The following is a 16,115-nucleotide window of genomic DNA, read 5'->3' as shown; positions in this document are numbered from 1 at the left end:
TTTACCATGCGCTTGGCTAAGAAGCTGGGATTACAGATTAAAACCAGTCAAACACACGGTAAACAGTCGAAAACGTTTTTCCCATTTACCGTAATTAAGATAATTGGGAAAAACGGACAAAAACAGATGCATTTTTTTAACGGACTAAAACACATGCTTAAAAACGGACTAAAAATGCCATGTGTGACATCACCCTTAGGCCGGCGGCACACGTGACGTTTTTAGGCGTGCCTTTTCAGATCTTAAAAATCGCATGCGTTTTTGACAGGTTTGACCAATTATCTTAATTAAAACTGATCAAAAATGCATGCATTTTTTTAACGGACTGCTTGAAAACGGCCCAAAAACGTCACGTGTGTTTTGAACCCGTTTTTGGGCCGTTTTTTAAGCAATCCATTAAAAAACGCATGTGTTTTTGGAAGACGCATCTTTTTTTGACTGGTTTTACCAATTGTATTAGTTAAAACGGGTCAAAAAAGCATGTGTTTTTTAAAGGACTGCTAAAGACGGCCCAAAAACGGGTTCAAAACGCCATGTATGCCGCCGGCCTTAGCCGCTGTCCTATTTCGGGGTAGTAACGTATAATGCGGTGAGCACATTTCAACTGAATAGTTTCTTCTATTTTTACTGTTCACACTCACAACGTAGCGTGAATGTAGTAAGGTAATCCGTTCACACATCCCTGCGGGTACACCCTGTACCCGTGCACACCTCACGAGTCTCTCATACAGCACACCCCGCACCGGCTAACAATAGCAGTGCACAGAGGCGGCCGCGCACTGCACGCCGGGAGTGTTTGTTAGAAACTCCAAGTTTGCGTCACCCGAGCGGAAATGGGCGGGGCCAGTGAGTCGTTCAGGCACGTTCCCTGACGTCAGCCTAAAGATTGGCTAATACTTTGATAGACGCGCCTTTTATCCAATGAGATCAAAAGCTGATGCGCCACCGGCCAATCACAGCGTTAGGGATAGGCAGTAAGAATTTGTAAAGAATTGCAGGGCAGCGCCGCGCTGGAAGCTAGAGAGTTGTGGAAGACGAGAAGATGGCTGCCGCATCTACCGGCCCTTCCGATGGGATCCTGATCGGGGACAAGATGTACTCCGGAGTCCTCATCTCCCTGGAGAACTGCCTGATACCGGAGGATAAGTGCGTGCTCACCCCGTCCATGGTGGATGGCCTCGACTTCGACACGGAAACGGACCTGCGCTGTGTCGGCTGCGAGCTCATCCAGTCAGCCGGCATTCTGCTGCGGCTCCCCCAGGTGAGTGCTTTGAGGGGCGGCGGGACACACCCGGGCGCTGGGTGCTGCATATCTACGTGGGAGCGGGACTGCGGCCTACACCAGCCGGGAAGCCTGAGCTGGAGTGTCTGTGACTGAGAGACAATGGCGGTCGAGACAGAGAGGGTCATGGGAGGTAACTGGACCAGGCTGTCGTCTAGTCAGGATTATCCCGCCTAATTCATTGCTGTACTTACTGTACATGGTAATAATCCCTGCTCCGGTACTGATTGTTCTAAAAATTCCGTCTCCGATGCTGAGGCTCTGCACGCTACATGTGTTTATAAACCCGTATCCAGTGCTGAGCCCCCGGTTCTTATGGGTCTAATAAACTTGGCTCCAGCGCGGAGGCCCTGAACTCTGCCTGCGAAAGTAACCCTGGTTTTGGTACTTTGGTCCCGGACTCTGCTTGTACTAATAATACTGGCTCCAGTACTGTGGCCCCTGACCTTGGTTATACTAATAATTCCGGCTCCGATACAGTGACCCTGGGCTCTGCTTGTACTAATACTGGCTCCGGTACTGTGGCCCTGGGCTCTGCTTGTACTAATAATACCGGCTCCGGTACCGTGGCCCTGGGCTCTGCTTGTACTAATAATACCGGCTCCGGTACTGTGGCCCTGGGCTCTGCTTGTACTAATAATACTGGCTCCGGTACTGTGGCCCTGGGCTCTGCTTGTACTAATAATACCGGCTCCGGTACTGTGGCCCTGGGCTCTGCTTGTACTAATAATACCGGCTCCGGTACCGTGGCCCTGGGCTCTGCTTGTAGTAATACTGGCCTCGGACTCTGCTTGTACCAGCTCCGGGACTGTGGCCCCGGACTCTGCGTGTAATAATAATACCAGTTCTGTGGCCCCGGACTCTGCTTGTACTAATAATACGGGCTCTGGTACTTTGGTCCCGGACTCTGCTTGTACCAATAATCCCAGCGTTGGTACTCATTGTTCGAATAATTCGGGCTCCAGTGCTGAGGCCCCAGACCCTGCTTGTGCTTATTATCACGGTTCTGATGCTGAGGCCCTGGACTCAGAATCTGCTTGTAGTAATTTTGGCTGTAGTTAAGTTTTTATGGTATGTTTCAATCTCTTTCCACAAATACATTGGGACACCCACAAAAACTTGGATTGGTTCACATTCCTAGAAGTTGATTGAGCAGTCATGATTCTATACACATGGCTATAGGGTGAGAAGCCGCGTAGAGAATGCTATCAAATATTGCTGCGCGGTAAGATTGGGTTTATACAGACATCACATTTAGTGACAAATTGAACCCTTACTGTGTCATTTGTTCTCATCTTTAAAAAAACAAATTGTGACCAAGTTTCATAAATGCTCATGCCCTGTACCAGTGAAGATGTTGCTTAAGTTTAGGTTGAAACTTAGTTCCCACCTGTGGCTGTGCTTTCTGTGCTCTGAGCACCTCATGGTGGCGCCTATGTGTAATTTGTGCCTATCTGAAAGTAGATGTAGGTAGAACGTAACAAACTAAAAATTCTGTTCTCCATGGATCTTAATGAATGAAGTTTAATGAAAGCACAACTAACTTGGGGGAGGCGGTTGTGGCTATATTTTAAGCTTTGAGTAAGGGAACTTGTAAGGTGAAACGGCAAACTAGACTTCTATCATCCTCTATTCCGCCTTTCTATGAAGTTTCCCATGAATTCTAAGTCTATAGTTGTATGTTTATCTTAGCAGTCCAGTAATGTATGAATGTTTGTTGGATTGACTGTATAGCGTCCATGAGCCTTTTAATTTTAGGGGTAAGGGAAGAGGTGTCTCCTCTCTGCTGTATGTGGCTGAGGCCGGCCCTGCTCATCCCCGGGACATGACGTCAGCTCCCAGCCAGCTGCTCCTTTGTTCTGTTTCTGGGAAAGCGAGACTGCCCTGTTCTCTAGAAGCACACGGCACGTCCTGCTCTCTTATTTAACCTGATTTCCTCACCGCCCGTGTCTGCTCTGTGCATGTTCTCAGCATGTGACCTGACACACATACGTCACCGCTGTTTACCTGTGTTACCTAATGTCTCTCCGTGTCTCCCAGGAGACGCTTGTCTATGGCTGCTCGTCTTATAATGGTGTAAGGAAAACGGATTGCGCTCTCCCTTGTGGTCGCTGCTGAATCTGGCCTTGAATTTGTTGCTTTTATTACTGCTTGTGTTTAGACATCAGATGTATATTGAACATCTTTCTTTTTAGTGTTCTGTGAGATTATGTCGTGTCTGAATACTACTAGATTAAATTGGTGGAAGTACAACAATAAATACAGGTGGTCCCCTACTTAAGGACACCCGACTTACAGACAACCCATAGTTACAGACAGACCCCTCTAACCTCTGGTGAAGCTTTCTGGATGCTATTACTATAGTCCCAGATTGCAATAATCAGCTGTAAAGTGTCTGTAATGAAGCTTTATTGATAATCCTTGGTCCCATGGCAGCACAAAATGTTTAAACTTCAATTGTCGCTGGTGCCAAAAAATGTTTTGTCTGGATCTACAATGATAAAATATACAATTTCGACTTACATACAAATTCAACTTAAGAACAAACCTCTGGACCCTATCTTGTACGTAACCCGGGGACTGCCTGTATATATAAATTTACATAAAACTTTGTCTTGGAGATGTAGTGTAAATACAGGGACACTTTTGGAACCATACAAGCATTGCTAATAATTCTGGAAAGTATTATGGAACGAGACTTCCTTTTTCCATGGAAACTTGTTGGCACATTCTTTTCCTGGAAATTGAGTAGCTTGTCTTCTGTGAGGTTCAGTATTCTGAATACAGACGAGGATTATACAGACTGTACAATTGAGGTCATGTCCAAGGTAGTTTTGGTAGTTTTAAACCTCCCTAGAAGCATTTTCAGGATAATTTTTTCTCACCTCCTTGGTTGAAGTAGTTGATGAGATTGTAATTGTATGAAAATTGTATATTAAAGGAAATTTATACGTATATAATCTTGCATCTGTATTTGGTCTTTATCCATCCTGATTTCCTTCTGAAATAAACTTCTAATTATGCTGATGACTCTGTAGGCCTCTGGGGCTGTTGTAGTATGCTGGGACACTTATCATCCCACCCCACCCCTCAATGTGTGCTGAAACTTCTTTCTCTGCTGCAGTGAGAGTACATCAAGCAAATGGGAGAGGGTGAGACTATGAAACGACCTGTGAATCTGCAGTACAGAGGGTCTCTGGTAACCTCTATTAGCATAATTCTAAACATTGATAAGTTTGGAAAGGTGACTATGGATAATAAGAGGTTACCACTATCATGGTGCCTGGATTTAGTGTCTCTGGCTTATCATGCTTGATTTTGATGGTAGTTTTCCTTTAAGGAAATGTTTGCAGCAACCTGAATCTAGCACCGGAAACTGCACATTTTCTTCAAGTTCAATCAGATAATTGGATAATGTGTGCAGAGTCTTTCATATGTCAGATAAGTTGTAGATTTGGCACATCCCCTTTAAAAGCAGGAACATGTAAATAATGACAGTGATATGTGATCTGTTGTTTTGGCTTTCACTTGTGAACACAGATTACATCCAATATTTTTGTTGCCTCCAGATATTATGGTTTTAATCGCAGCCCACACAGCCGAGGTGTTTAACACCCATTCTCTGTCACAGTTTGCCAGTTCTGTGTTGCTTAGTTCTGTCTTTACTGTGTTTCAGGTTGCGATGGCTACGGGACAAGTGTTGTTCCAGCGCTTCTTCTATTCCAAATCCTATGTAAAGCATTCGATGGAGGTAAGTCTCCTCACACATTCTGCACTGGTTTTGACTTTTTCAGGCTACGTAACTCATTGACTGTTTGTTCCTGTAATCTTCAGCAGGGTATTGTCTTGTCTTTTTAGCATGTTTCCATGGCCTGTATCCACTTGGCATCCAAGATTGAAGAGGCACCACGCCGCATTAGGGATGTGATCAACGTTTTTCATCGACTTCGACAATTACGGGAGAGACAGTAAGTTCTTGGGGGATACTTGGCTTTCTGTCAAAGGTTGTGTTTTAGGACAGGGTATCCGCTAACCTCAATGTATGATTCTTTGCAGGAAGCCGGCACCATTAGTGTTGGATCAGGAGTATGTTAACTTGAAGAACCAAATAATAAAAGCTGAGAGGAGGGTCTTGAAGGAATTGGGCTTTTGTGTGCACGTGAAACACCCTCATAAAGTGAGTATACAGTAGAGAAGCTGGGTTGGCCATAGCTCTACAGCATTACTTTTGTAGGATTTTATGTACTTTAGTAGTACTTGATGCCTATTGATTGAACAGGCCAGATAAATCCCTCTAGATTGAGAAAAGCTGTAGTTTATATGATACTAAAAATCCTAGTGTTGTAACATGGAAGGTGCGCTCGACTTTTCATGTTCAGAAGTAGAGCAGCCTTGAATACCCCTCTATTAAGCTGATCAAGTGTGGCAGCATAAAGCCTGAACATGTCCTTTACATTTGTCATCTTAGATCATTGTGATGTACCTGCAAGTTTTGGAATGTGAACGCAATAAGCATCTGGTCCAGACTTCATGGTGAGTTGCTTGTTTTCATGTAGTTGTGAAGAGACTCCTGTAAGCTTAAGTTCATCCTATGCATTGCTTGTTGGATCTGTAGGGCATTGCCAGGCAATTCTCAGGCATCCAAGACATTGTAACAGTTCACTCAATTGCAGCTGTTTTCTGCTGTTGACTGTAGAAGATCCTATTGAAGGTGAAATGCATGGGAATCCCTTCAGCTTTCCCATCTTTGGAGTGAAGAGCTGGGAGAGATTTGAAGTGTGCCTCTGCCTGTCATGGTGCATTTTCAAGGCTCCGCTCATGGTTCTGTTAAAACAAATGGAAACCCACAATGTAGTATCTTTATAAATTTTGCACTGAAAGTGATTAACATCACAAATGTCATTACATTGCCAAAATAAATACATGTGGATGAACTTTGTCTGGTTACCTATTCTGCTGGGGAAGGAGTATTACATTGTTCTATTACCTCTGTTTAGTATTTTGCTCTTTGTTTTAAAAGGGGGTATCCCAACTTATAAAATGGCATATTGCTGGAATCTGCCATCTCTATATAATTGGTTGTCTGACGTGTGGGGCATAAGAGTGATGTACTGCTGGTATAACGCTGTACAAGGAACAGCAGCTCAGTCCCATTCAAGCAAGTCGAGTTTACTGCAGTTCCTGGACAGATAGCTGGAAGTATTGCTATGTAGGGAAATCTACAAATTGCTTAATATGATCAATAAGAGTTCCTATATATACACTTTATATGATGGCAAACCTCCATTAAAAATTAGGTTAAAGCTGTGTTTATGGGGTCATTGTTGTGGGAGGGAGGGGATGTTGGCTTAACTGTCTGGTGCTATATATTTGTTGAATGGATGGAGAACCTATTTTAACTTTTGTTTTCTGTACTCTTTTGATCAAAGGCTAGCCTCTGAGGGTAAGTGACTAAGACTTCTCCTCTGCTGTCCAAGCGCTTTGGTGCAGGGATAGCTGCCGTCTTCAGTCAATCCCAAGCAGGTTCCCCAGAAACGAAGGCTGCCTCTGGTCAGGTGGTATACATCCAGCGGAGTAACGGGGCTTGTGGCTCCTTGTGGTTTCCTGTCTTTTTATGACCTCTTATTATTTTATTTTTTTACATGAAAAGTAGTTCTTATTTTAATTTTCCTCTTTTGATTTTGTAGTTATTTCAATGCAACAAGTAGTTAAAGTGCTGCTATATTTCCATAGACATTAACCTCTAACTTATTATAAAACATTGGCTCTATATGTAAAACCTTTTTCTTCTATGTTATCTGAAGAAAGTGTTTAGCATGGTCTGGGTTTGCTGTTTCTCTGAAAATTGACTGAGAAGCTGTGTCGTATTTTGCAGCAGCATGTCTCCTGCCCAGGTTTAATCTGTGGAACACATCACATATCCTGCCACACTGTGAGCAACAAGCCTGGCTGGAACCACACTGCCTGTGGACTCCATCTGGACTCCATCTGGATATCCTGGATGAACTCAAATTGACCTGTCTTTTAATGACACTAAATTAGTATCACACAAGCAGCTTATGAACAGAAGCAATTTAGGCATATCCACGAAAAGTTAAAACATGTTCTCCATCCATCACTATTTAACACTTGTATTCTTCAAACACCCCAAAACTACATTTATGCTGTAATTCAGGCTGTGTTCTACAATATTTTGCGTGGTTTGTGTGATTTCAGGAACTACATGAATGACAGTCTCCGCACTGATGTCTTTGTGAGGTTCAACCCCGAAACAATCGCATGCGCCTGCATCTATCTGGCAGCAAGAACACTGGAGGTTAGTATACACCTAGAATCTGACGAAGCAAGTTGGATGGGGGAGAATAAGTTGATCCATGTGGGTCCACTGATCACATGAAAAGCAACATCTATCCAGGAAACTGGGATCCTGGTATCTAATAGGTCTCAAAGTGAACCCTAGCCATTGGAACCCCAATCTTACACCAGTATCTCCACTTTACCCTTGATAGAGAATCTATCACCAGCAATGTGATTTTTAGCTGGTGACACTCCAATAGCCTATAGTATGCTGATTTTAAAAATGCTTGTCGTCATTGAACCATTTCAGTAGTTTATAAAAGTTTAATTAACATTGCCTAGCTCCCAACAGCAACATGTGAGTGTCTGTATCAGTCTCCTCTCCGCCACACTCAAGCAGCTCCCTCAGCTTTAAAATAGTTCCATAGCTATTTGAGCCCGGAGCCCCTCAGCCTTATTTGTATAATTTCAATAGCTTTTTTTGCAAAAATAAGGCCATAAGAAGCTATAATAACTAATCCTTCCAGAGGGGGCACACAACAGTATGTCAGTGTACTTGATTTACATTCTGTGATCCTGGTGGTACATTTCTTTTAATTTGAGCAGTTAGGGTGTTTAATTTAAACGTTAACTTTTTACATTGAACTTCAAAACTTTGCCTTTACAGATTTGCCTTCCGAATCGTCCTCACTGGTTCCTGCTCTTTGGTGCTTCTGAAGAAGACATTCAGGACATTTGTCTTCAAATTTTAAGGCTGTACTCAAGGAAAAAGGTAAAAAAAAACTCAAAACATTACAACAATGCACTGTATACTTGCATGTATGACTTTTATTTACTACTTATTTTGCATTCCAGGCTGATCTGAGTGATCTGGAAAGTAAAGTTGAGAAGCAAAAGTTGATGCTCGAGGAGGCTAAGGCCAAGGCGAAAGGCTTACTGCCTGATGGCACGCCACGCATTGACAACGCCCCCGAGTTTTCTCCCAATGTGAAAAGTGGTAAGTTAAAATTCTCAATGTATCAAACCTTCAGGTTTCCCTTAATTTCGTAACCAAATCACATAGAATGTTTCTTTTCTTTTAGTGTCTCCTAAGGAAGGAAAGTCTAACAAACCTTCACCTGTGTCTATACATGCACTGAAAAATGTCAAAAGAAAAGTGGATGATACAAAAAGGATGGGGTCATCCAGCCCTGTAAATGGGTAAGTTGTATTTCATGAATACACTGTAAGTTTCTAGAGCTTCACCTCTGGTAATGCAGTAAGACTGCACCCCTATGCATTATTGTGCTGGTTTACCTACATCCTGACAGCCTGATAGAGCCAGTGCAGGATATTGCAGATGGACGAAGAGGCAATGCTCTGCACCACATCTAAACTGTTAGGTCAGAGCCCAGCTTCTTCTTAAAGGTTGGCCAGGATTGCACTACCTCTGATCTTATATTTGTAGCCTTTTCCTCGATCATGGGTGCCAATTTTGTGAAGACTTTGCCAAAGTTGTTGCTCTGCATCTTCTAAACAATTTTTTTTTTCTCTAACAGAGTCACAAAAGGGAGAGAAAGCAGAAGCGGCAGTGGAAGCAGAGACCAGAGCTACTCTCGTTCTCACTCTCGATCAGTGTCTCCAAAACGAAGGTGAGTTTGAGATTTCCAGTGAGGGCAATAAAGAAACAATTGTTCTGTCTTCAGTGCAGTGGGCTCAATATGTGTAGCTTGAATTTTGTATCAGGGACAATTTTAATGTGCATGTTTCTAAAAACTGCACCAGATATCATCTCTGCTTTTATTAGAAAAGCCTACTAAAAGAATACTACTTCATTTAGAAATGAATTATTTTCAGGAAGTTGACCGCTTCCTCATTGTAAAAATAGCCCAAAGGACAGGGTTGCACTGATTAGGGTGAAACTAATTAAAAATGTAACTATATAATCCAGTACAAATACCCATGTCTGAATAACTAGCCTTTTACAGTGCTTGACCCTTCAGTCCAGTATTTTAATATGGTGGGGCATTTAGATGGCTGCACGGCAGAGAGCCTCCTGGGAGCTCTCCCTAACTGGATAGAGAAGTCAACTGAGGAAGAGTAAAAGATGTTTTTACAGCACAGCGGAATCGTACAGAAACATTGATGGAATTCCTATATCCTTGTCTTTGCTATTGTGAGGTTTTTATAATGCAGATATTGAAAAACTTTCTGAATTGAGCCTCTTTGTAATCTTTGTCTTCACCAGGAAAAGTGAAAGCTACTCTACCTCCAGCGGTTCAAAATCTCGAAGTCACTCCAGAAGTCGGAGCGATTCTCCCCCACGGAAAGCAAACCTTGGCTCCTACAAAAGCTCCAAAAGCCAGTTATATGGGAAGGGCAAGGACTACAAATACACTGGACAGAAAAGAAGATCCCGCAGCAGAAGCTCCTCCCCTCACAGCCGTTCACGTGGAAGTCCAGACTCTGGGAAGTACAAGAAGAAAAGTCACTACTACAGAGAGCGGCGGCGGGAGCGTTCCCGGTCTTATGAGAGAGTGCCTCATCGACATTATGACCGTGATTATCCTGGTCACAGTCATCACAGAAGATGAAGATACTACAGCGACGTCTAACGTGGCTCATGATCAATGATTTGGGGGAGCAAGTCGCCCATCAAATTGTTTTGGTGCTAATTGACAAGCCGAGACTTTAGAATATTTTTGTTTTGTTTTTTTCTCTCCAATTGTTTGTTGGAGGAAAAATTTAATAACTGAATGGGGAACGCTATAGTTTACAGCCACAGTTGAAGAAAAAAAAATCACATTTCAGAAAAGTTAAACTATGGAGGGACTCTTGATGTAACAATGTATCTGAAGAACAGTACATTATAGATGTAAATGTTTTAGTCAAATGTAGACCTATATTAGGTCAGAACTGAATGTTTTGGATTTTTTTTTTTGGTTCTGGGACATGGCCTTAGCGTTTCGATGAACATATGTAAATAGTTACATGTTACGTGTGTAAATGTGTGGAGGACGTTGTCAGTGCAGGTGTGATGTCCCCTGACACTTCTGTACAGTAGATAATTTTATATCTTGCCCGTGCCGGACACGTGCAGCCACCCATGTATCGTCTATGTAACTACCAGACGTACAGAACGTTCTACTCAGGATATTTGATAGCTCAAAAATATTGAAGGTTTGTCTTTCTGCTTGTTTACCAGATCTATGGAAACCAACCACAGCCAGGCCGTATCAGTTTTATTGGTATATCCAAGCTGTATTCCTCTTTATTCATTAAAGTATTGAATTTTATATTTAAGATGCAAGTGTTTGTCTTCTGTGAGAAGCTGCTTATGCTGGTATCTTACCTACAACATGTTGTGTTTTTAACACTGCTCAGGATGGTAATGGTGTTTCTGGAGCTGATTACCTATTAAATGGATAGGTAATCAATATCAGATTGGTAGGAGTCTTACTTACAACATCCTAAAAATTAGCTCTTAGCAGCTGATCTGTAAAGGTATTAGCTGTTATCAATAGTGTAAGTCTTGGAAAAACTCCCTTAAAGTGAACCTGTCTCCAGAAGTCAGAATTTTACTGTTGACTGTGTGAATAGGCCTTGCATATACACTTTATGACACACTGATTGACAGCTCTGCTCCCCTCTGTCCCCATAATATTCCCTTCTACAGATTACCTGGCTCTCTGCCAAAAGTCCTAGTCAAGTCCTGGGGTTCAAATCCCAACGCTCGCCTGATGATTCAATTATTTCCCCTCCCACTTAATTTCAAGTCTCATGATGACGTGGGCTCACCGCACAGAAACCTTGTGCCTGCGCGGTGAACTGTATACCCTGGCACGTTCGCTGCTCGGCGGCTCCATGTGCCTGGCAACTAACTGCACAGGCACGCAGAGTCTCCGTGCACTTCAACTAAGCAGCGCTCGGGAACGAATTAATATTTTTGTCCGTTGCTTCATGGCTATGGCCTCCATCGACCTTACAGATGATTACGATCACATTCCCATCTATCCAGATTGTCAGAAATTTCTATGGGTGGGCCATACAGGTGGGAAAAGAAATCTTTCATTTACATTGCGTCCCCCATGACGGCCCCACTTGGAGGATGACCCCTTGACCTCTGTAGGGACAGGAAGCAGAGAAGTTAAAGGGCACCTACCACCACAAATCTACCTATAAAGGTAGATCGGGTGGTAGGTGAATCAGGGCTATCCTCACGTCCCCGCACTGTTTTATAAACTTTTATTACTTATATATGTTAATTTACTTATGCGGCTACCGGGGCGTGGAGTAGCCGCATCTGAGGTTACACGAGGCGGCTACTCCACGCCCCGGTAGCCACATTACCCCTCCTACTCACCATGTTCGGCGCGCAGCTGCGCGCCCTCGTCCGCCGATCCTGCCGTCTGCGCATGCGCAGAACAGCAGGCCCGCGCCTGCGCGGTCACTGCTCTGAAGCCGGGGCTGCGCAGGCGCGGGCCTGCTGTTCTGCGCATGCGCAGACGGCAGGATCGGCGGACGAGGGCGCGCAGCTACGAGCAGCTGCGCGCCGAACATGGTGAGTAGGAGGGGTAATGTGGCTACCGGGGCGTGGAGTAGCCGCCTCGTGTAACCTCAGATGCGGCTACTCCACGCCCCGGTAGCCGCATAAGTAAATTAACATATATAAGTAATAAAAGTTTATAAAACAGTGCGGGGACGTGAGGATTAGCCCTTAAAAGGGCTATCCTCACGTCCCATTGATTCACCTACCACCCGATCTACCTTTATAGGTAGATTTGTGGTGGTAGGTTTCCTTTAAATACCCCACCCCCGGCATCCATACTCCAGTGTCTTCCTGTCCCTACACAGGGCAGGTTGTAGAGAAAATCTCTCTTCTGATCCTTCCATCCAAGAGGGACAGTGGGAGGGGAGCATGTGTGGCGTGGGGATCCTCCTCTTACCCCTCCGGTCCAGGACATCGATCGGTGCATACGACCCTTCCCTTGTCGGCATGTTGGGGCCGGTAGTTCCGGCTCTGTCCGCGACCCCGTGAGGTTAACGACACCCGGACATCAAAAAAATGGCGGTGGCGTGCCTGACACGGCCGCCAGTGACAACTTCCGGTGGCGCACCGGAAGTGAGGTAATCTGTCGCAGAGTCCGGAAACAGGCGCGTGGAGCGGTAAGATTTAAAGCTGGCGGGGACGCACAATGATCTGAGGTCTAATGCTCTTGTGTTCCGGCGCACCATATCCTCCACTGCGGTCTATTAAGGTATTTTTCATTGTAAACTCTGCCTGAAACATTTAATATACAATGACTCAGTATTATATATGGGCTGTATATTTTTCAGGCACTACCATATTGGGCCAAAATTTTGCCTTACCTCACGGTCTTGTGTGTCCAAGGCAAGTATGAGCAGCAGTCCATTATATATATGACGTTTATTTGGAATATGCTAATATATATATGTGTATACATAGGTGCCGTATTTTACCATTGGCAACGTGGAATCTTGTACTATGGATGCTGTGTCTATAGATCCCCCGCCTATAGCTCCTGTGAGTGGTTTCGGGGTATCTAAGTGTTACTGTGGGTCATATCCTAACATACACAAATTAATTTATGCCTAAAGATTTAGTATTACTATTCTTAGATAGTAACACTGTTCTCCTTCTCTGTTGGTAGGAACCGAAAGAGAAGGAGAAGCATAGAGAATCTAAGGATCCACCTCCCAAAGATGCGGGGAAAAGAAAAATTACCTCCCGTCGATGCAACATGTGCTTTTACAAATTGTCTAACGATTATAAAAAAAGCAGTTTGCAAGGACTGTATTGATAGCCTCTTGAAAGAGGAAAAGTCATCCTTTATGGACGAAATGAGGACTTTTATAAAAGGGGAGGTTCCGTGTTCGTTAGCTTCATCTCTAGCTAACCTATTACCTCAGGAACCTGTACAAAAAAGACAGAGTTGAATATCAATCAGAGTCTGATAGAGTCAGTAGAGGGTTCGGTCAAGGACTCTTTAGATTTAGATTCAATTCCATCTACATCAGCAGTAAAAATGGAATCTAAATACCTGTTTATGTCCGAGGATTTCGATCCTCTATTGAAAGCCATGAGAGACACCCTAAAGATTGAAGAGGTTGAAGAACCAACATCTATTCAGGATTAGCTTTTTGGGATCCTTAAGGCTAAAAAGAGACACTTCTTTCAGATCAATAAGACCCTGAAGGATCTAATCCTTGAGGAATGGAGAGAACCAGAAAATAGAATTTCTATATCAAGAGAGTTTAAGAGTCGTCTATCCTTTGGGGAAGAAGAATCAAAGATCTGGAATTCCTTTCCTAAGGTAGATGTCCAGGTCACAAAAATTGCGAAAAAGACCGATCTTCCCTTTGAAGACTCTATTCAGCTCAAAGATCCCATGGACCGCAAAGCAGACAGCCTGCTGAAAAAGACATGTGAATCATCTATGTGGAATCTTAAATCGAACATCGCCATTACATCAGTCTCTCGTACCCTTTTTTTCTGGCTATCTGAGCTAGAAAATCACATCAAGGATGGAACACCAAGAGAGATTCTCTTAGAAACAATTCCTGTACTTAAATCAGCAGCAGCCTTTGTTGCGGACGCCTCAGCAGAGGGTGTAAGGTTTAGCGCCAAAGAGGGAGCACTTTCCAATTCGGCAAGGAGAACACTGTGGCTAAGACAGTGGACAGGAGACTTCAGGTCAAAATCGAAACTGTGTGGCCTTCCATTCCAAGGGGAATACCTATTTGGACAGGAGTTGGATACCATTCTTGAAAAGGCAGCCGATAGGAAGAAGGGCTTTCCGGAGGCAAAAACGACTCAGAAGAAGCAGCCCTTTCGGGACCAGAAAGAAAAGATCTCCCTATAGAGGGAAAGGAAAGCAGGGGAAATGGAGCTACCCAAAAGGGGGTAGAGGAAGGGGGTTCCTCCTTAGCTCCAGCAACACCACTCCATCATTTAGGAAATGACGCCAGAGTGGGGGGAAGACTCCTGAAATTTCACCAACATTGGATGAAAATTACGCAGAATCCATGGATTTTAACGATGTTGGAAGATGGATACAGGCTGGAAATTACATCTCTTCCTCCCCAAAGATTCTTTCTCACCAGGCAACCATCTCCAGAGCTTGCTCTTCAGTTATGGTTGGAAATTCAGAAGTTATTCAATCTGGATGTCATCATTCCGGTTCCAGAATCAGAAATATGGGAAGGTCACTATTCCCCATTATTCCTAATAAAAAAAAACCAACGGGACATTCAGGATGATATGCAACCTGAAAGACCTGAATCGATACATCCTATACAGAAAATTCAAAATGGAGACTGTAAACTCGGCGATCACCCAGATTCCCCCAGAGGCCTTCATGTGCACAATCGACTTGCAGGAAGCCTATTATCACGTGCCAATACATCTAGCATCCCAGAAATTTCTCAAGGTTGCGGTCCTCAACCCAGAAGGCATCATAAGTCATTTCCAGTACAATGCACTTCCCTTCGGAATATCCTCAGCTCCCAGGACATTCTCTAAGATTATCATCGAAATAGTTGCCTTCCTAAGAACAAAAAGGATAATCATAATCCCGTATCTGGACGATCTACTAATTGTGGCAAGATCCGAACAAGAGCTAACACATCACAGAGATTTCACAATTACCACCCTCAAACAGTTGGGTTGGATCATAAATTGGGGAAAATCAAATCTGAATCCCAGCAGGGTTATTACGTTCCTGGGGATTTCTCTAAATTCATCACTCCAGATGTCCTTCCTTCCTCAGGGAAAACTATCAAAAGTTTGTCAAGAAGTAGAATCATTTCAGAAGAGGGTCAACTGTTCCATAAGAGATGTGATGAAGTTATTAGGCCAGCTGACGGCATGTATCCAAGTAGTACAGTGGAGTCAGTTTCATACCCGCAGATTACAAAATTGGCTCCTATCAGTGTGGGACAAAGATCCGACTCATCTAGATTGGAAGATAGAGATCCCTGCAAAGGTCAAAGAAGCTTTAGCCTGGTGGACACATCAAGAGAACCTACAAAAAGGAATAGCTTGGCACCCATGGCCCCTGTGGTCGCTCCAGACAGATGCAAGCCGGTCTGGATGGGGGGCAAATTTCGAAGGATCCCTTGTTCAAGGGAAATGGCCTCTATCCATACAAAACCGTTCTTCCAATTACCGGGAGTTGAGAGCAGTGTGGGAAGCCATGAAAGTCAGCGGAGATTTAATGAAATACCACCATATAAGAATATACTCAGACAATGTCACCACAGTGGCATATCTACGCCACCAAGGGGGCACAAAGAATTTGGATCTTCTTCTTTTATCAGAAAAAATCTTCAGTTGGTCAGAACAGAACATATTATCCCTATCTGCAGTTCATCTGAAAGGAGAAGAAAATACGGTAGCAGTCTAAGCAGGAAAACCATCAACCAGAACGAATGGTGTCTGAACAACGAGGTCTTCAAACATCTAACCCAAAAATGGGGTGTTCCAGAAATAGACCTATTTGCAACCCACACAAATGCAAAGACAAAACTTTTCTTC

General features: G+C 43.7%; 1 protein-coding gene across 2 annotated transcripts; it reads left to right on the top strand.

Annotated features, from left to right (window-relative positions):
- Positions 1–964: 964 nt before the first annotated feature.
- Positions 965–10,861, top strand: CCNL2 (cyclin L2). 2 transcript variants are annotated; one of them, XM_072156047.1, is made up of 11 exons: positions 965–1,261; positions 4,959–5,033; positions 5,141–5,250; positions 5,339–5,459; positions 5,751–5,815; positions 7,499–7,598; positions 8,247–8,351; positions 8,435–8,576; positions 8,662–8,779; positions 9,118–9,210; positions 9,807–10,861. In XM_072156047.1, the coding sequence occupies exons 1-11, from the start codon at positions 1,043–1,045 to the stop codon at positions 10,150–10,152; spliced, it is 1,494 nt and encodes a 497-aa protein (XP_072012148.1). In that variant the 5' UTR covers positions 965–1,042; the 3' UTR covers positions 10,153–10,861. The 2 variants fall into 2 exon arrangements, with proteins under 2 accessions (XP_072012148.1, XP_072012149.1); XM_072156048.1 differs by lacking the exons at positions 965–1,261; positions 4,959–5,033; positions 5,141–5,250; positions 5,339–5,459 and adding an exon at positions 6,712–6,725.
- The last annotated feature ends 5,254 nt before the right edge of the window (positions 10,862–16,115 follow it).

The sequence above is a fragment of the Engystomops pustulosus genome, chromosome 6 (genome assembly GCF_040894005.1).
Source record: "Engystomops pustulosus chromosome 6, aEngPut4.maternal, whole genome shotgun sequence".
NCBI lineage: Eukaryota > Metazoa > Chordata > Amphibia > Anura > Leptodactylidae > Engystomops > Engystomops pustulosus.
This window is presented reverse-complemented; position numbering and strand designations above follow the sequence as displayed.

Excerpts from the sequence above, each read along its gene's own strand:
- CCNL2 (XM_072156047.1), top strand. The coding sequence starts at position 1,043 with ATGGCTGCCGCATCTACCGGCCCTTCCGATGGGATCCTGATCGGGGAC. Across the intron at positions 8,352-8,434 it reads GGCTGTACTCAAGGAAAAAG|GCTGATCTGAGTGATCTGGA; the intron begins GTAAAAAAAAAC and ends TTTGCATTCCAG. Across the intron at positions 8,780-9,117 it reads TCATCCAGCCCTGTAAATGG|AGTCACAAAAGGGAGAGAAA; the intron begins GTAAGTTGTATT and ends TTTCTCTAACAG.